General features: G+C 36.9%; 1 protein-coding gene across 3 annotated transcripts in view; it reads left to right on the top strand.

Moving 5' to 3' along the window:
• Nucleotides 1–619: 619 nt before the first annotated feature.
• The window catches only part of ibtk (inhibitor of Bruton agammaglobulinemia tyrosine kinase), a 135,136-nt gene continuing 113,740 nt past the window's right edge, over nt 620–22,015 (top strand). For all 3 annotated transcript variants that reach the window (XM_039747832.1, XM_039747836.1, XM_039747835.1), the window contains exons 1-5: nt 620–776; nt 9,850–10,656; nt 10,941–11,037; nt 11,319–11,443; nt 15,559–15,669. In XM_039747832.1, the coding sequence (XP_039603766.1) occupies nt 10,330–10,656; nt 10,941–11,037; nt 11,319–11,443; nt 15,559–15,669 (660 nt within the window). In that variant the 5' untranslated portion in view covers nt 620–776; nt 9,850–10,329. The remainder of the gene's footprint in view (nt 777–9,849; nt 10,657–10,940; nt 11,038–11,318; nt 11,444–15,558; nt 15,670–22,015) is intronic.

Raw genomic sequence — 22,015 nt, 5'->3', positions numbered from 1 at the left:
AAGTGATACGCTGTGAATACTTTCCGGATGCACTGTGTATCACTGAAAAATGTTTACTACAAACACAGCTAATACCCATTTATTTGTTTCCATTTGTGTGTAACTTATTGAGTCATTTTCTTGATTTTAGGTTTAACATCTAGGTCAATATTCCGTAGGCCTATAGGTGGAGAGAGAAGCAAACAGCATGTTACTTAAGATAATGAGAAACGCCCAGATAAGTTATCATGTTACTTTAAAAACTCTGTTACTTTCTCACGTTGTTTTTAAAAGCTAAATAAAACATAGCATAGAAAAATGACCATTGTAATTTTATTATAGTAATTTATATATAACGTTAGATTAAAACAAACTGTATTAAACTATCACTCTGTTAGCCGCTACAATATTTCTTATAATGACGCAATTTGTAGGCATTTCTGGTGGAGAAAACCTTTGATACGGAATATTTGCACACTGTATGTCAGCTTTAAAATTAAATAAGTTAAAACGTTCATAATGAGGGTATGCATGACTTTAGAGCTATCTTACTGGGACCTTGACATCTAACCAATCAATGACTAGAATGCGATAAATTTCCACCCAATCAGAGAGGCGCTTGTTGCAAGGTGTACTGGCTTGGTGTACTTTTTCTCTAAGTAGTGTTTCGGGCTCACCTGCAGCACAGCAAACGCAAAAATTTGGCATTTTGTTGTTATTTTTCACTGATAATGGGATTGTCTAAAACGATTTTCTCTTTTTTTCAATGTCATTTTCGTATTTTCAGCTAACGTCAGGTAAGTGGTATGCTTTCATATATACGCCAGTTTATCTTTTGCTTTGAAATTTGGTGATGTGTCACTTATGTCAGGTTGATCTGACAGAAATCGAGAGTCACGCAGAGAAAGCGCACAAGTTATAAGTCAGTACAAGCAATATTTTACAGGCTTAATAGAAAAAATGCGTTTTGTCCGAATTTAGTGCGATCTGCTTGTTACTACGTTAGTCGGCGGTATAGAATTGTCTGTTAACTCAGAATACTAATCTCATTCATTTTGTAACATTTCATGCGTTTATATTAATTTTAAATGGTTCGTTTGGAGGTGATTTTTTTTTGACAACTAGGTAGCATATAAGGCCAATTTAACAATGTTTTTGTTTGTGAGTTCTTATTTAAGGGAATTTCACTCTTCGTGTTAAATCTCAACTAAAGTGCAGTTACATATTACTGGATTGGAAAAAATCAGTCAGAATTCCTCTTGGACAGGTGCCTAAAGGAAAAAAGTGATCCAAGTAACGAAGGGTAAAATGTACAGTTACAGTGCTGGCAGTTATTCATTATTGTCCCATATAGTACATTGGAAAACTGATTTTATTTGTTCAGATTCTAAAAAATTGATACTGTAACGGATAAACACGATTAATAAACGTCTGATAAACAATACTGTAATTATACATACCTTTTACACACTGAAGAACTAGAGCATTTTTGGCAACATGGATGGCATACCTGTCCATTGCTGACACAACAGTCACAGTACCCTGAGTCACGAATGCCATCTTACAGTCCTCAGTTAAATCAGTCAATCAAAATTTATATTGCAGGATATGATTACTTTTCTGCAACTAATGCTGATAGTGATAATTTTGCCAAGTAATATGCCTATGGTAATGGAGTGCTTTTATTATCTGAGTGGGTTAATGCACTTGTGCTGCAGAAGAGCAGAGGAAGGCAGAGTTCCAGGCAGGTGATGTAGTTTCTGAATGTGCAGCATTGTTTTGTAGTTACTGGTTTCTGCATGGGTTTTCTCTGGGTGCTCTGGTTTCTTCCCACAGTCCAAAGGCATGCAGTTAGGTGTATTGGCAATTCTAGATTGAACGTTTTTTGTGTGTTTGCATGTGTTCATGCTCACCCTGTGATGAAGTGGTGCTCTGTTCAGGGATTGTTCCTGCCTTGTGCCCAATGCTTGCTGATGTAGGTTTCACCTTTCCTCAGAACCTGAAAAAGAAGGTTTTGAAAGTGGATGTTTACGTTTTTTAATGTGTTTGTAAAAATTAATTTAAATTTTAAAACTAATGGAAAATTTCTTGAAAAGAGGAGGATGGATGGATGGATGGATGGATAGATAGATACTTTATTGATCTCAAGGGGAAATTCACATACTCCAGCAGCAGCATACTGATAAAGAGCAATATTATATAGTGATAACAATAAAGGTATAACATACAGAGAATAATTTTGTATAATATTAACGTTTACCCAAGGGGTGGAATTGAACAGTCGCATAATGTGGGGGAGGAACGATCTCCTCAATCTGTCAGTGGAGCAAGACGGTGACAGCAGTCTGTGACTGAAGCTGCTCCTCTGTCTGGAGATGATCCTGTTCAGTGGATGAGGTGGATTCTCCATGATTGTCAGGAGCCTGCTCAGCGCCTGTCGCTCTGCCACGGATGTCAAACTGTCCAGCTCCGTGCCTGCAATAGAGCCTGCCTTCCTCACAAGTTTGTCCAGGCATGAGGCATCCCTCTTCTTTATGCTGCCTCCCCAATGATTGTTAAAATTGATAATCATAAAGTGTGACTTTTTTTGTGATAGCACACCTTGGGGTTGTATGTTAAACTGTCCTCTAAATGAAAGCAACTGCATGTCAGACTTAGCAGATTTGTACAATTTAGGAAAGGAGCGTTGTTGGAAAGGTAGATAGTATAGGCTAATTTTGCATAACAACTAGACTGACATAATCAGGGGACCAAGCTTGAGATGGGAGTGTTTACCAAGTATGCACCACACAGACAACTGCACCAAGATTTAAAGTAAATAAAATTAACAAAATAAACAGTCTTTAAGAAAAGCAATACTACAACCACTGTTCATATGATTATCTTATGAAACATTTCTTAACTTTGTAATGTCTGGAAAATTTGTCAATAATTAACAGTCACAAATATGGTCACTTCACTTAAAAAGACTATTACATTCATGCACTTTACCTATAGAATATAAGTTCAGAAGTATTTGTATTCAGTCTGTAGAATATCTTAACACAGTTGGCCTATGTGTTTCTGAATTTTTGAAGACTTATGAATAATAATTAGACTATGGTGCTTGTTGTCTCATTATACTCTCTCTCTCAATAATGCTCATTGTCACTGTGCTCTGCTGTGCACTACAGGGCCATGTATATATACTCAGCAAAAAAAGAAACGTCCTCTGACTTTCAACTGTTTTTACTTTCAGTAAACTTAATGTGTAAATATTTATATGAACACTAAAAGAGTCAACACCATAAGACATAAACTAAAAATGTTTCACAATGTGTCCCTGAATGAAGGGAGGCTCAAAATCAAAAGCACCAGTCAGTATCTGGTGTGGCCACCAGCTGCTTGAAGTACTGCAGTGCATCTCCTCCTCATGGACTGGACCAGATTTGTCAGCTCTTGCTTTGAGATGTTACCCCACTCTTCCACCAAGGCACCTGCAAGTTCCTGGACATTTCTGGGGGGAATGGCCCTAGCCCTCACCCTGCGATCCAACAGGTCCCAGACGTGCTCAATTCCTTCGACGATAAACACGAATCCGTCCGTCACCCCTGGTGAGACAAAACCATGACTCATTAGTGAAGAGCACTTTTTGCCACTCCTGTCTGGTCCAGCGAAGGTGGGTTTGTGCCCATAGGCGGCGTTGTTGCTTGTGATGTCTGGTAAGGACCTGCCTTACAACAGGCCTACAAGCCCTCAGTCCAGCCTCTCTCAGCCTATTGCGGACAGTCTGAGCACTGATGGAGGGATTGTGTGTTTCTGATGTGACTCGGGCAGTTGTTGTGGCCATCCTGTACCTGTCACGCAGGTGTGATATTTGGATGTACCAATCCTGTGCAGGTGTTATTACACGTGGTCTTCCACTGCGGGGATGATCAGCTGTCCTTCCTGTCTCCCTGTAGCGCTGTCTTAGGCGTCTTGCAGTGCGGACATGGCAATTTATTGCCCTAGCCACATCAGCAGTCCTCATGCCTAATGCACGTTCACGCAGATGTGCAGGGACCCTGGGCATCTTTCTTTGGGTGTTTTTCACAGTCGGTAGACAAGTCTCTTTAGTGTCCTGCGTTTTTAGAACTGTGACCTTAAATGCCTACTTTCTGTAAGCTGTTAAGGTCTTAACGACCATTCCACAGGTGCATGTTAATTAATTGATTATGGTTAATTGAACATGCATGGAAAACATTGTTTAAACCCTTTACAATGAAGATCTGTAAAGTTATTTGGATTTTTAAAACATTATTGTTGAAATACACAGTCCTGAAAAAGGGACGTTTCTTTTTTTGCTGAGTATATGTCTCCTTTTTAAGATCCTTATTAGCTTATGATCAAATGCTTATACTGTCATGATTCTATAATGACCAGATTGTACAGTATACATATTGTGTATTATAAGACAAAGACATTTTCACATAAACTATACAGTTGGAGACTGGGAAAACAACTGTGAAAATGCACTGTAGAATCCAAGAAGGTACCTACTGTAGAAACATATTTACAAAGAACTCCTATGTGACTTAGTTAATGAAAGGCAAAAAAATGAGTTACTCCCTTCAGTAAAATACAATTTTTATTTTGTCAGATCAGTCAGTTTCACACTTGAATGGTAACATATTTCTTGTAGAGTAGTGTGACTTAAGTATGTTAATAAAATAAAAACAGAATTGCTTTCAAGAAAGAGTTGTTTTGACAAGCTCATTTTGACACACCCATTAGTTGTGACAGGCTTCTTTTGAATTTCTTATGACTGTTTAGTATACACCCTTGGATTGTGTCTGAGACTTATGAAGTACAGAAGGATTGAGAACAAAAGGCAGTTCTGGTATCGGAGTGCTCATGTCCACCCTTCTTAATCATGTTTTTCCATAGTACATTTAAGAATGGTGAGTTCACATACTCTGCCCTGTTAGAAAGGCAGCATGGAATTGTGTTCCTTCTAAGTTTTTGATTGCAAGTCTGCCACAGCTTTGTGCAGCATGCTCAGAAAGGTGATAAATAGAAGTGGTGCTTTAGCTATGTGTTTTACTTTAAGTAAAATGTAATGTATAATAACTCACACAGATTTAAGTTTGTACTTTATTTTCCTAAAGTTAATTCTTGTTTGTTTGTCTTTTAAACTAGAGTCTGTAACTGTGTAACCATTAATGATTTTCAGATATCTTTGTTTTGGAATAGTACATTGGTTCAGTGTTTAGGCCAGAGCTTGAATTCCAATCTTGGTACACCTATGTAGAGTTTGCATGTTCCCACCCATCCATTGTGGGGTTTTTCCTCCGTTTTTCTTATACATTGTAAAGACATTTATGTTAAATTAATCAGCAACTTTAAACTGTCCTAGGATGAATGAGTGTACAGGTACATTAAGTAGCTTCTGAACAGGACATACATAACACACAAGCAGACTCGGAGAGGCAAACAGTATTATCAATAAAGTCTTCATTCAGCAGAGATACTGTCCTCTCTTCATACTGGCAAACAGTACAGGACCATTATCATATGCACCACCAGATGCTAGAGCAATTTTTAATCCACAGGTCATATGCCTTTTGTGCAGCTGCTCACACTGACAACTTGAAGCACATAACCTCTCTCTTCTGGTGTTTGTACTTGCTATTGAAACTTTTTTTGTGTGAGACCTACAGATAAAAGCCATGTCCCATTACACAACGTTTGTACAGATAAAAGCCATGTCACATTACACAATGTTTTCAGCAATTTTCAGTCACAGACTTCATTTAGGTAGTCTTCATGAATTGGGCAGTTGTGATGTGTGACATACACAGCAGTGCACTCCAACCAGTCTGAAACTCACTCTGACAAATTCAAAACAGGTTTGATTTTTGTCATATCACGTAGGGGTGGGCTGTGTACACGAGAGCTGACAACCAAGTGCTAACCCAGATGTATTATACATATGTAGCATGAGGAGTAAGGAATGTGGGTGTTATGCACCTTGCAAACAGAAGAAAGACTTGTCTGTCTGATGTCATCATTATACAATGGAGGGGGGGTTAGAAAAAAGAGCAGAGATTGTGACCTTGTCATACTTGTAAAGTACTTTACTGACTGGAAGAAAAAGGAGCATGCTCACAGTACTTTGGAACTGTAAACTATGCTGAAAATTCAACACCCCCTTGGTGACTGGCTTCCTTTAGAAGGGTTGTGTTGCTTATATTTCAAAGAAGGCAAGAAAAATCTGTGGATGGTTTTTTTTTTCTGAATGCAAAATATTATGTGTGTGTATGATATACACATATTTGTATACCTTAGTTAATAATGAAACTAATGCCAAACATTATTACTAGAAATTGTTTTTGGCATATTTTTCTTAAATTAATACATCCTGCAAAAATATTATGAAGTTTGTGCTAAGCACAATTCTGACCGGCTTGCCAATGTAAAGATTTCTTTTATTTGGCATTTTTTCTTTGCCCAAGAAAATATGTGAAGTTTTTAAGTAGTGCAGTATTTGCCAGACTCTTCTGCAAATTTAAAATTTCTTAGATCTATTCTAACCTATTAGAATGAGTTTACTATTGTGTGATTGCACTTCCAAGTGCCATTCAGTCCAACATGGTTAGGATATTGTCTCTGTGTTGACAAGGGGGACAACAGAGTCTCAGGTGAAAGCATTTCTTTCTGTGTATTGCCACAACTCAAGTACTGTCAAAGATGAATTTGGTAGGAATGCACTTCATCTTGCTGCCTCAATTGGCAAGAAAGGAGTTCTTGACTGGCTTTTGGATGTCAAGGGGGCAGACATTGGTGCCAAGGAGAGAGAATCTGGATGGACAGCCGTACACCGAAGTGTTTTTTATGACAACATAGACTGTCTCATTTCACTTGTAAAGGTACATAATTTAATGATTCTTATTGTACTACTGTGAGAAGTTTAAATAAAGATGTGCAATTTGACATCCCCACAACATATACGGTAGTCATATAAAATGACATGCTTCGGCAGAAAGATATTCGAAAGAAAGGTTATTCTGCAGGCTTGACATTGTGTTTTATGACATTAGCCTTAAGTGTTTTATAGTGCTTTATACAAGTCTTAAACATGTTAACCTTCATCCATGAATGCCATTTTTATAATGTTTCCATGAATCCCATCTTGCAGACCATTTTGAACTGGTTAAATCTGCCTAAAAAGCAATATAATAACTTCAGAAGCTTTTATTACCTCTGAAATGAAGTAAATGTGATGTAAATTTTAATGGTTTACATGTTACCTTTGTAATAGTAATGCCTGTTCAGTGCTCTTTTCACCAAATCATATAAAATGCAGTCATAGTAGCACTAAAACAAGACGTCAGGTATACGTGTGATTTGCATACAGAACAAACAGTCACTCGGAATCTGCCTCAGCTTCAACTTGTTTTCAGGCCAGACACACAAGGGAAACGCTCTGAATGTTCCTGGCAAACCGGAAGTTTGCTTTGGGAGCAAGCGGCCTTTATCTTTCTCTCCTTTGCCCTTGGGCAAATGTGATAGTGTCGCTTCTTAGCTACATTGGCTGCATCTCCACGGGGCTGTTTCAGCGGAACAGTGACTTGAGTGCTCTCAATGGAATGTTTGACACTGCGTCGTAGTGCTTGTTGTGTTTCAGAATGGTGCTCAATCAATGGCTTCGTCAAAGATTCACCTAAGTCATGCATATATTTCACGATATTTCTTGTTCCTATTCCAGTCAGGATTGCGGCACATCCAGATTACAAGGGCATTCTTCTGTTGGAATGTTTCTTCATCGACCATTTGACATCACGCAACATCATTTCAGTGGATTCTTCCTCGCTTGTTGATCTGTTATCGTCCTCTTCCTCCTCTGAGTCACTGTCACCTTTTGTTTCCTCATCACTTGACACATTGTCACTTCCATCATCATTGTCCTCTTCATTTGAGTTGTCTAATGTATTGAAATCCGACAAATTCTTCATTATTTCAGCCAGGGCTTCACTTGCATTGAATTTCTTTGTTGGTCATTGACTAATTGCTCATAAACACATCACCTGGACTTGCTCCTCAACAAACTATACATCAGCAATGTCTCAGGCAGGACTAAGAAAATCTAAACCAAAGAAAATACAAATTTAAATAGAAAATTCAAATATAAAGTATAAAACGAAGCAAAAACGCTCATACAAAAATAATGTTTCTATGAATGGGGGGTCTCGGAGACCCCCAACTACTTTGTGCTACTGTCGCACTTATTTGCACTAAGCTATTGAGAAGCAGGTTTTGGCACATTTTTCAAGACAACACAAAATGAAAAGTCAGAAAATTTCATAGCCGTTGCATTACATTAAAAGGGAAAGAATTTGAAAATGTGCGACTGGGGGTCTTTGGGACCCCTCCATTCATGGATTAGGGTTAATATGTTATACAGGTAATTGACAAAATAAAGAAAATCTGAATAAAAGCAGGATCCAAATCCTAGTGAAGGCAGATTTACCTGTATCGATGTGATAATTGAGGTCATTAACTATCTGACATTTTGTAATTCATAAGGGTGTGTGTAAAACTGCTGGGTAGACCCAGTTGCACATTATGTTGGCAGAAATGTTTTAATGCAGAAAACTAATTGTTGGGTCGCTTTTGACGGAAGCCTTAGTGAAGAAGACTGTGCAAATTGTATATTGCGGTAACATTGTGGTCATGTTTTAAGGGTATCTGGGGGAAAGACCTTATCAGCTTAGAGCGATTTTTTTTTTTAAATTGCACAATCCTTCACTGATGTACATGCCTTAATTTGAGATAACAAAGCAACTGGATCAATTGACTGCAAATATCAATCTAAGACAGAAAATGATTGTTTCATCAAGAAGAGTCCTTTAAGAATTTCACATGAATCATACTATAATATGGATATGATGTATACAACATAAAATTGTCTTCAAAAGTGTTTTGTTAGGTTGAATGTGGTGCAATGAGCATAAACTTGTCGAAAGTGCAATCTGTTTCAGCTAGTGGATGAGTACATGTATGGTGAACCAAAAGAACACAGGCTCGAATAAACTTGTCAGTTTAAATGTTACATTTGACTATGAATGTAGTGATAAGTCAAGCAAAATGACTTCTCACTACATTCATAGGCTAACATGGTACACCAGCCTAATACTATTTGACTATGAAATACTTTATTTCATAAAAACATTTTTTTTTTCTGTTCTGAAACAGTTTTGTAACCACAAGTTATACTCACTCTTTTAAAAGTAGTGTTGTGTTTATTAAAAAACAAAGTGGTAAAGAATCTATATTGCATGTCCGCTTCCATAATTTAGCTTTTTTTTTTTTTGAAAAGAATGAACCCTGCTTATCCTTTATAAGAATATATACCTATTATTTTTGGTGTCATAGTGCTGCAGTGTTGCAGCCTTGTAATATAGAGACTGGGATTCACATCCTGGGTCCTCCCTGCTGAAGGCATGCTCACCATGTGTCTGCATGGGTTTCCTCTGGGTGCTTTTGTTTCCATAGTCCAAAGACATGCAAATTACAGTAGGTGCATGTGGTGTGACTGTGTGTCGTGTGTGTTCATCCTATGGTGGACTGGTGCCCTTTCCAGGGAATTTCTCCTGCCTTGTACCCTTTTCTAGCTGGGATGGGCTCCAGCCCCCTGAAACCTTGATCATGATTAAGCGGGCTTAGTAAATGGTATGATTTTATGAATGGTGTTTTAATGTTTTACAAAATAGTAACCAATCCTTTTTGACCAGTTTGAATGCACTGACAAAAATCCAGATTTACTGTATGAGGTAATAAGATGGGGTTCCTAAGGAAGCTGTTATTAAATTTTTACTAATATATATAATATTTTTTTTTTCTCCTCTCCAGGTATCTTCAACAATTATGGATTCATAAAATAGTTTGCAGAAAGGGGGGGCACCCCCTTGGTGACTGGCTTCCTTTAGAAGGGTTTTGTTGCTTATATTGGGAAGGCTTTTCAAAGACGGCAAGAAAAATCTGTGGATATTTTGTTTTTTTGTTCTGAATGCAAAATATTATGTGTATGTATGATATACACATTTGTATAACTTTGTTAATAATGAAAGTAATGCCAAACATTATTACTAGAAATTGTTTTTGGCATCTTTTTCTTAAATTAATACATGCTGCAAAAATGTTATGAAGTCTGTGACTTTTAATAAGCTAGTTTGTGCTAAGCACAATTCTGACCGACTTGCCAATGTAGAGATTTCTTTTATTTGCCATTTTTTCTTTGCCCAAGAAAATATGTGAAGTTTTTAAGTAGTGCAGTATTTGACAGACTCTTCTGCAAACTAAAATTTCTTAGATCTATTCTAACCTATTAGAATGAGTTTACTATTGTGTGATTGCACTTCCAAGTGCCATTCAGTCCGACATGGTTTGGATATTGTCTCTGTGTTGACAAGGGGGACAACAGAGTCTCAGGTGAAAGCATTTCTTTCTGTGTATTGCCACAACTCAAGTACTGTCAAAGATGAATTTGGTAGGACTGCACTTCATCTTGCTGCCTCAGTTGGCAAGAAAGGAGTTCTTGACTGGCTTTTGGATGTCAAGGGGGCAGACATTGGTGCTAAAGAGAGAGAATCTGGATGGACAGCCCTGCACCGAAGTGTTTTTTATGGCAACATAGACTGTCTCATTTCACTTGTAAAGGTACATAATTTAATTGTATGATTCTTATTGTACTACTGTGATAAGTTTAAATAAATAATATTAAGTCTAGTCATTAAAGAGTATGATTAAAATATGGTGCTGTATTTCAAAGTGTGTCACTTTGCCTTGAGCTTTAGCAGCCATGCTGATTTAGTTCAGCTTTGCAGTAAAAAAAAAAAAAAAAATCACAGAGCACATCTAAGCACAGTTTTTATTTAATGTTAAAGAATGTTTTCTTTGTCTAAATAAAAAGAAGTTTACTATCTTTTCTTTTTTCTTTCTAGCATGGTGGTAGTCTTAATGAGCAAGATAAGGAAGGCCTTACAGTTCTTGATCTAACAATGAAGGACAGGCCTTATCATTTAACTTTCAAAAATACTGGTAATTTATTTATCTGTTTTATTGAAGATAATGGGCAGTAATGTTTGAAATAGCAGCTTTGTTACTGATTCTGTAACCTTACTCAGCAATAAGGGGTAGCTCTTTCTTTAACTGAACAAATGTCTATACTGTATTGTAATTGGTTATTCTATCTTTTGTAAGTAAAATGATTCAAAATATGACTTCATTTTTCCCAGTGGATCCCACCTTAATCAGCATAATTAGAATATTTAGTTAGAATATTATGTTAATTTTGTTGTAATGTGTTATACGCTTTGCAGATCCCACTGAAGTTTATACATGGGGCAATAACACCAATTTTACCCTTGGTCATGGAAATCAACAAAGCAAGTATCATCCAGAACTTGTAGATATATTTCCTCGAACTGGGGTTTATATAAAACAGGTAAATTAATTCTTTGTTGGTCTTTTGTTTGGCCTTAAGAATATAACTGATAACTAAGAAGTGTGTTAACAGATTTCATTGCAGTTGTCATGTTCATTAAAGCTTGCCGAGTAGCTTTTGTTGCATTGAAAGGCATTCGTACATATCGACCACTGCTGCGGTCTTCTTTTGCTTTTCTCTTTTCTTCAGTGCTAGAATGTTGGGCAAACTGCAGCAGCCTTTTTTTTACATATTTATAGCTCTTTTCATAAGCAGGATATACAAACATTGTGTAATTAAGCAATTAAAAAAAAAAAAAAAGTCAATATAGAAAAAGTTCCTTGTTTCGTAATATTTTATGCATTCACTGTTTATAGGTATTGACCAAAAAGCATCTTTGTAAGTAAGTAAAAATCTATATATATAATTCACTAAGGCAAGACAACCATGAAAAGTGGCGTGGTTTCACTAAGCCGCCGACAAGTGAGACACCTTTGGCGCACACAGGAAGGAGCCACGCTCACCAACTCCAAGACCATTGGATACGACGACCACTCGCAGGGCCATGCCCACCAACTCGGACGCGACGACACAGAAAAAATGGCGTCATTTATGTTCGTCTGTCGTAGAGGCCACATGCAGTGCAGGTCAGGTTAATGTCATGTACCTCCGAGCTACGTTGACTGTTCATAGAGGCATGTTTCTCGCGGAGGTGAATCACCATATGCAGCGTGTGAAACGGTTTGCGAGGGGTATCCCATGGGATCCTTAAAACAATCCTTTAAAACTGAGGTTAAAGCACAATGAAGGAATCAGTCTTTAAAAACCAATAAGCCCAGTGCCTCTGTTTCATTACCGTCTCACCTGCTTCACCAATGCAGGCCCTGCAACAGTCGAGACGCTCTCTCAGCAGCTGACCTTCTCTGTGCCTGACCGGTTCACACAGAGGCAGCGCAAGAGAAAGCCGTGCCAAAGACAGACAGAGGCACACACACAGGCAGCTGGTGGGCGGCTCTTCGTGAGTTTCTCCTGCGAGCGGACACATAACCAGGCGGTGTGTATGCTTCGAGAACGAGGCTGGACGCGGCTTGCGACCGGGCACATGAGCAGGCAGTGTGTATGCTTCGAGTGTGAGGGTGGACGCGACAGGACCATCTAGGAAAAATCATGTCGCGGATGTGATTCGCTGTATGCAGTGTGTAAAACAGTTTGCGAGGGGTGTCCCCGTGTCTTTCCAGAAGTGTTCAACCATCAATAAATAATTATGCCACGTTTGTTATGTCGCGGGTTCACTATTGTGTTGTATTTTGCTCTCTCCAGAGTTTCATCTTTTCATTCACTTACTGTTGTATTCTCACACTAACCTTTTAGACAACCGTGTCTTTCTAGAAGTGTTTACCTTTCAATAAATAGTTATGCATGAGATTGAGCATGTGTCTAGGCGTGGGTAAGCCGTTGAACCCCATTCGGTCTGCAAACCGTGGAATTGCCACTAAGTGCGACTCATACGCTCCCACTGTTTTCGTCCCTACCCTTTGTACACACCCCCTTCCCACATGTTGACTTTAAATAGAGGCATGTTTCTTGCGGAAGCGAATCGCCATATGCAGCGTGTAAAACTGTTTGCGAGGGGTATCCCATGGAATCATTAAAACATTCCTTTACAACTGAGGTTAAAACACAATGAAGTGAGCAGTCTTTAAAAAACAAGTTTACGGTTTCGACGCACGGCCGCGTGCAGCATAGAAAAGTGTTGTACACGCTACATACAGCAATTCGCATCCGCGACAAACCTGCATCTTCTTAGATGCTCCTGCACTTTGTACACACCCCCCTCCCACCTCGCTACGCCGCACGGACGATTGTGTGTTGGTTCGTTCCGTGCATTGTTACAATGTTGCTTTTCTTGCTGATTTATTACATTACCGATTTTGCAAATGTTAAAAATTCTCCCTGTGCTTAAAAATGATTAAAAAACTGGCCTGATTATGCGGCGTATGGTACGCCGCGGGTTGGCTAGTGAATTTATAAAGAGCCCATCACAGATAAGTCAGAAAGCGCTGGACAATTAAAACAGAATAAAATGAAATATCAAAACAACATAAAATACAAGGACAATGTAAAAGTCACACACAGGCAGCAAAACTACACACATGTCTGTTTAATGTATTTTAACATCTTTGCCATATTTGTGTAGCATCTTAAGCGATTTAATGCTTTTTCTTGTGGAAAAACCTTATTTTAAATTGGTAACCTTATATATAAGCAGATAACTGTATTAATCCAAAAAGCATTTCATTTCTTAATGTTTTGGAAAGAAATATTTCATTCATGGAGTCAAATGTAGCACAAATCAATTGTATGTTATTTATTGCAGAAACAACAGTTAGTTCATGCATATTGGGAGTGCTTGCCTAACAGTGTAGGGAGTGCACCTTGATATATTTTAAGTGATGGGCAGCTTAGTGAGAATTTTTCGTTTAGGAGATGTATACAGTGAAAAAGTTAGTAACCATCATTTTAAAATGAATTGTTCTTAAATGCCTTTTCCACAGATTGTTTTTATTACTTTTATGATAGCTGAAAACTGTGATGCTCTATAGTAATTTTTTAATCTTATGCTGCTTGCATTTTTGACCTGCTGGTATTTCAGGTCCTGTCTGAATTTTGTTTTCAATGAATGAAGTGCCCCCCCATGTAGTAATGAATGGAGATTTTATAGGCATCCATGAGAATTTCAGGTTGGGTTTTTACAAATAGTAAATTGCTAAATTGACTGATTTTCTTTTTTGCATTAAATGCTACATACATATGGTCATAGTAGTATGCCACATTTATTAATAAGCACTGAAATCCATGTAAAATAATACACAGAAATTCAAAAAATATACTTCACTGCATAATTAATCTTTTGAAACTGAAGTTGATATACAGTACATTTTTCTTAGAATGAAAATTTATGTTGCAAAATGTGTCTTAAATATGAAATAAACCATTTCAGGGTAAAGTCTATCAGACTGGATTGTGTTGATGAAGAAAGGTGGGTTTGTGATCTCTGAGAACTTTAATCAAACAATGGCCATAAGCAGTATATCTCCTGGTTTTCCATTCAAACAAGTTTTACTTATTGAATTTGAATATAAAAATTGTTTCAAACTTTGCTTTTCCCCACACAAAATTACATAAACATTCTTTTTATAATGCCACTGATTTTTGAAATCCTGTGAGATTATGCCATTTGTTTTGCTCTTTTCCTGGTAAGTCTGACGTATATGCACCTATACCATATTATAAAACTGTTCCAAACTTCTATCTGTTAGGTTTTGGTACTGGTAGTGAGGTCCAAAATCTGATATCAATACCAAAGATAAAATTTTAGTACCAGTCTGATACTAATAGGATGTCAAAAATATTCTATCTAACTTGCTTAACAAATCTGGGCCGTCTCTTGGTATGTTTTGTTTCAACCACTGCAAACGGATGTGTAGGCTCTATTTCTGCAGTATAATCTGGTGACTTTGTCATTTGCAAACTTTGTATTGGTGAATGAAAATATTCTCAAAGACAAACTGTTCAGTATAACATGTTTGGAGTGTTACTTTTACAGCATATACTTCTTAAAAGGAGACTACTTGACTATTGATTACTTGGTCTTTTTAAGTAAATAATGGGGGTTGAGCATTAACTTTGCCTTTCAAATTTTCCATCCCCCTTGCCATTCTTTTCCTCATTAGACTCTTCCCCTCCTACATAAGCTGCACCTCACAATGAAGCATCAACCACATTTGTTGCTTCAAGTACAGAGTCTTCTGGTTGGATTATTGACGGATGATGCTGCTCTTTATGCTTTTCTTGCCAGAGTCGGATTTTATTTAGCTTTACACAATAGAACACAATGCAGAGTACTTTTTTTTTTTTTTTGGTCCAAACATTTATGGCGGTCTTATGCATACACTTTATTTTTACTAGCATTTAAAATGCAGTACAAAATTCACAACAGTGTCATAAAGGATTACAATTTCTCTCCGTACAAATGTAAATAAAAACTGTTTTATCATGAGCAGTTGTTACAAGCATATAAATATATTTACTTAAGTTCTATTTTCTATTTATTTTATTTATTTAAATCCTTCTAGGTAGTACTGTGCAAATTCCACTCGGTGTTTCTTTCACAGAAAGGTACAGTTTACACTTGTGGACATGGACAAGGTGGCAGATTGGGCCATGGAGACGAACAGACTTATCTTGTAAGTACCTCTCATTTAACATATTCCTTTTGTTCTGTATCACACTATGCAGTGCTTCCTAAATTCATTTCACTTTAAACCTCCACCCCCAACCAAAATCTGTATGGGGGTCTGTATGGATTGACCCACACTGAGTCTGCAATGTGCCTTCATGCCTTGCTCACGGCTGGTTCTGAAAAAATTCCAGCCTGTATCCTTTAGCACCTAACCGATTTTCCTCATGCCCACCTTGGGTGCCATTCCGCTTCCTATCACATTCCTGTTCTCTTGTTTAAAAGGCACTTGAGTCAGACTGATAATGTGGTTAGATTAAGAGAGAGATCACATAGGTATAAGTAAATCTGTTCATGACGTTTGTGTGTTTTTTGTTTTTTTTTCTCTCCACAATACATTCAGAGTTTATCTATTGATTTGTTTTTCAAGAAATAATAAATACAGTGCCCTCCATAATGTTTAGGACAATTACATATTTATCACTCTGCTCCACAGTTTGAAATTAAATTTCAAACAAGTCATAATTAAAGTGCATATTGAAAGGCTTTCATTTAAGGGAATTTGTATACATTTTGGTCACACCATGTAGAAATAACATCACTTTTTACACACAGTCACCCCAATTTCCGGACGCCATAATGTTTGGGATATAGCAACAGTACATCTGTTAAAGCAGTAATATTTAGTACTTTGTTGCATATCCCTTGCATTCAGTGACTGCTTGAAGTCTACAATTCATAGACATTACCAGGTTCTGAGTATGTTCTCTGGGGATGCTCTGACAAGCCTCTAATGTAGCCATCTGAATGACTGGATATTATATCTGGGTGATATAAAATCCTGAAAATTGTTCAGGATTTTTTCTTCATCTTTACTTAGACTCTGTAAACAAAGAGCAGAACTTCAGATTTTGTTTGAACCATACTGTATGTGGTGGCCTTGAATTGGATTAGGGAGCTATGTGTATTACAGGCAAAATGTAAAATAATGGCAGTGTACAATGTGTGGACAAGGCGTATCATGCTAGTTTTGCTTACAGCAAACATGGCATGTTTGTTTTTTTTTTGTAAACATTATTATACATTTTCCCTTTTTTGTTACAAAATGAAAACAACTGCAAATCATCTCACTTTGCAAGTAATTTCTTTCTTCCAGCTATGTTGACAACACAAGGCTGCATCAAAGGGAGATGCGTTTCTTGAAAATGAACATAAACTAAGTTCGAAAGTAAGAAATGGTGGATGTTCTGCTTATGAATGAGACAAACAAGTCTTGTTCATATTCTATTAATAATTTAACTGACATTTCTCATTGTATTTGTATATTGCATTCTACAACCCCTTATGCATTTTTTGTTCTTTTTATATCATTTTGATAAGATTGTGTGACATTGTTAATATATATAAACTATTTTGTTTGATGATTCATTCTCGCAATATTTTACCAGCCATGGTCAATGTTACCTAGGTTTCTTCTGTGGTATGTTCACATGTGGCTTCCATAGGTCTTTAAAAAAACAAAAAAAAAACACGTGTGAAGTCTACTTGTCTAACTGTCTGGTTAGTAGGCTCTGCATCAGTGTATTTTATAAGGCATTACGTGCAGCCATTTTTTTTTTATTTTATATTTAAATTTAGTGGCACACAAGTCTTAAGTCAGCAGATTTAAAAGTAATGTAGAAATTCAACTGCAGGTCACCCTTCACTCTGCCCCACATCAGTAAATGGCTAAACTGCAGCTCGTACCAAACTTTGGTCAGCTCTGTACCTCATATGATAACAAAGGTGTAATTAAGAGTTTAGTTGACACCTCTACAGTGGATCCTTCAGAAATACAAAGAGCAGATTTTGCAATGTGTGTGTCTCTGACAGGCCAAGCTCTGTGCCAGTGATTGAGCCTGGTCTCTGAATACTGAGAATCAGCCATTACTTCAAGAAAGGAACTTGAGCACCTATACTCTTTGATAGAAAGAGTAATGCCTTTTCCATATGAAATTGAGGAGGGGACAGCAGAGAACAAAGTACCACTTGGCAAAGAATGAAAATGCACGTCAATGCAACAAAAATCCTCCACTTGAACCCAGAGCAACAACAACAGCCAGTCCACACAATATTGGTCATCAACCTGAAAACTGTTTGTCAAGATAAATTAGAACTCTAAAACCACTAGTAAACAACCAACCTTTTCTATGTTATATGTGTGTCTGTCCTGTCTTCTGTGTCAGTGTATATACAGTAATCATATTTATATAATCCTTGTGTTTATCAATAAATTGTGGTGTTCTGTTACTTAATACAAGTGCACTTGAGTTACCTTAATATAAGTCTAATGTATGGAGACCCCTTCCTATATAGAAAGGTAAGGAAAATTAAGTGGGAGCCTTACGAAATTTAATTGCCAGCATTGCTGAAGGCAAAATTACTCGAGTTAAAATACACTGTTTTCCTACATTATTTTTGGCATCCCTGAATCAGAATCTTGTTAAATCTTTTAATTACTGGCATTGTTGAAGGTAAAACAGATAATTAACTGAGTCATTATACAACCATCTTTCTGTGTTAATTTATGCGAGATAAACGCCACAGGCACTGCTGATGGCCTTCCCTTTGACTCATATTTAGATAGATATTTAAGGTGTGTAGGAGAAATAGCCCGAGAAGCAGAAAAGTTAGATCGGAGTAAATGGGACAGTAAAATAGAAGAATATCTCATTTGTACCCACTGCCCCTGAACACGAGAAACTGATACTCTATAAAACCATGACTAAATCTATTTGAGTGTGGATTGAAAGACCACATTAATGTTCTTATTGGGTTTCTAAAATTTTGTAAAACCGTTGTGCGAATATGTGGCCTGTTTCGATAGATCAGCATTAGTGACTGCAGCTCATCAGGCCAAAATAGGGAAGCATCAGAGACCAATAAAACTATGCTCTGGATGAATGCTGTTTCACTGCTAGAAATTATCCATCCATCCATTATCCAACCCGCTATATCCTAACTACAGGGTCACGGGGGGTCTGCCAGAGCCAATCCCAGCCAACACAGGGCGCAGGGCACCAGCCCACCGCAGGGGCTAGTAATTATAAAGAAGGGAAATTGACATGAATTTTAAGGAGCTGTATATTTCAAACTTGTGGCTATCAATCAAAGACATTGTTTTATTTCATTTCAAGCTTGGGAAAGTAAATGTTCTGCATGTCAATATTTCCACAGCCGAACATATTTATGGTGCAGATCAATGAAATGGAGTAAACCCCTAAAACTAAATGGAGCAGCACTACACTTCTGTCAAATGGTAAACCTAAAAGCCTGATGTGGAAATGGCAATTAAGAGGCAATTGCAAAAACAATAGGGACTATAATCATTCAAGGCTAAAGCTGTTTTACTGTACTGTATTAAAGGCTTGAAGAGTTCTTTGCCCCAGACCACGTACGTAAGATTGAAGTATCTCCATCACAGATGGGAGAGCCTCCACCCCTTGAAGGGGTCACTAGAGGAGGAGGTGTGACACCCCCACTTGTCTATCTGGTTGTATGGTGAGATCCTGGACACTGCTTTTAAGAGTATTTAGGCCTGTTAAAACAAAGCGAAAATGTAAAAAAATTTGCCTCCGCATAGACATCGAAAAAGGCATCCAGTATTATACATTTTTGAAATTTCTTGCTTAGCTCAGTGTTCAATATAGTCAGACGTGAACTGAGGCATTTAAGCAAGCAGCTCCGTATTGAACCATATGACACAAGATACATGCAACACCAAGCCAGCTCATATTAAAGAAGCCTGCATAATGTTGGCAAGCAGAGAAATAAAAATATTGCATCACATCTATGTCTCTAATGAGACTGAGAAATATTTAATGGGTCGAAATCTTTTAGATGAGCTGTCTCCATGAATAGACTGCAAAACAAAAAAAAAAAAAAAAGGAAACCTCCCCACATTTGAAACCAATGTTAGAAAAGTAGAAATGGGAAAATCTAGTGAAGAGGGAAATAGACAGGTTTAATTCTTCTAATTGACAAAAACAAGAGAAAACCTGTGGACCAATAAAAAAATGTTAGAATATTAGACACTATTGAGATAATTGACAATAATGAAGATTAGTAATGATTTCACAAGAATAATATATAGTGTTTATGACAAAATTGTCTGTATTCTGTTACAATTGCACGTCTAAGGTAACCAAATATAATCCTGCTAGCTTAGATAACATAAACTAGAATTGGAATGTCTCTAAATCATAGTACAGTATAAAGTGGTGATGCTTTTCAAGGATTATCACTTGGGTAATACTTTACATCTCTTGTATTTTGACATAAGACATGACTCAATGGACATCAACTTCTGAACAGGAAGTAATATGTAGGACAGACTGGCATTATTTATTCTGATCTGTCTGGAACACTGGTCCGTGGCTTAAAAAGCCAGAACCGTGATACTGTGTATCAGCTAAAATGTCTCTGCTTCTCTTTGAACTGGCCTGTCTTTGGAATGTAGCTTCTACATCTTATTTGATGAAATGACCGATTGCATACCAAGTAACTTTCAATAACAGCACTTTGTTGCACTGTTTGGACACCTGAGTTTGAACAAAAGAGCCATAATTCAATGAGTGGCAACCTTGATCTACGAAACTTTGCTCCAGTAGTCAACTAAAAAGGATAGGCTTGGGTGCAGCTGAGAAAGCAATGGCAAGATGTCTGCTCCTTCCTTTAAAAACCTGAGCACAACCCAGATACCTGTATGTATTTATTTTGTCAACCTGGCCATAATTTTTGCTGTTTCCGAGCAGCACACCATAAACTACTGTATATAGTGTGGCCATAACGAAAGTTGGACCAATTCCTTTTATTTGAAAGGGCAACCAGTGCAGGACTGGATGAGTGGAAAATTTGTATTGGAGTTGGATGAGGAGACCACAAGTCAGAAACCTTGTAAGAAAAGCATTTAGACCTTACGTAAGGACACACATTTGTCTTGCTGAAAATGGTAGGTGACTGACCACCAACTAACCCAGTAGGTGTGATTAATTTTTTTTTTTTATATTATATAATTATATTATTTTTATATCTATATCTATATATATCTATATATATATCTATATCTATCTATATATATATCTATATATATATCTATATATATATATACCTATATATATATATATCTATATATATATATATATACTATATATATATATATATATATATATATATATATATATATATATATGCTATATCTATATATATATATCTATATATATATCTATATATTATATATATATCTATATATATATATATCTATATATATCTATATATATATCTATATATATATCTATATATCTATATCTATATATATATATATATCAACAAGACATCTGACACAGTGGGTTTGAACCTCAAAGAGAAACCGCAGTACCACCCACGACCAGAAAGTGTGACCAATGTGAAAGAGAATATTGTTATTGGTATCAATATCTTTATAAATCCAGAAGGAATGCTCAGAGCAGCATCTCATACACATACACTCAGCAAAACTCTGTACTGGGGGAGAGGTAAGATGTACCAAAACAAAGAGATTGAGTTCCTAACTTTAAAATGTGCTTTTTTTTTCTATAGAAGAGAAGAATTTTAACTAGGCTGTTGCAATTTTATGTTTTGTTTTGTTTGTTTCTGTCCTTCATCTGTATCTGTCTATAAAGAGAGTTATCTTTTGTAATTTGTGGGGGTTAGGGTTGCTGATGTGAAAATCTGTGAATATGTTTTGGGCCCATGATTAAACATTATTCTAAGTTTATTGCACTAAATAAGATGTAAAAATGTGAAAACCATGAACCCCGTGCAAGCAAATCACATGTGTGAGGCAAGCTGTGGAGACAAAGGTGTGTGCCACCCAAACACGATTTATCCTATAAAACACTAATCAAAAAACAATCAACATTCATGACACAGTTTAGTTTTGGAGATTCAGGTAATGTGGGTGTATTTAAGAAATTAAATCCCCTGTGAACATCCTCCTGAAAGTTATGTAAAATTCTGTCCTATGTAAGTGAAAAATTTGAGCTAGTTTGGGAGCACTCCCCAGATGATGACGTTTTCCAACTGAGTTGAACTCACATGAACAATTGGGCACTGGAAAAGAACAAAAATCCAAAGAAACGTGTTATCCAACGGATGTAACAGTAAACCAATTGTGTAGTGAAGCATTCACATAAAAAGACAAGCAACAACATTATGGCTCACTTTTCATAGGTGTGCTTCATTTTGTTTTGCCCAGCGGGCAATCTATATGTAGTATCCCTCTCTCTATCTAAACTTGCATATAACCATCTTCTGTTATGCTTATGTTATAAGTA

Source organism: Polypterus senegalus, chromosome 3, assembly GCF_016835505.1.
Source record: "Polypterus senegalus isolate Bchr_013 chromosome 3, ASM1683550v1, whole genome shotgun sequence".
Lineage (NCBI taxonomy): Eukaryota > Metazoa > Chordata > Cladistia > Polypteriformes > Polypteridae > Polypterus > Polypterus senegalus.
This window is presented reverse-complemented; position numbering and strand designations above follow the sequence as displayed.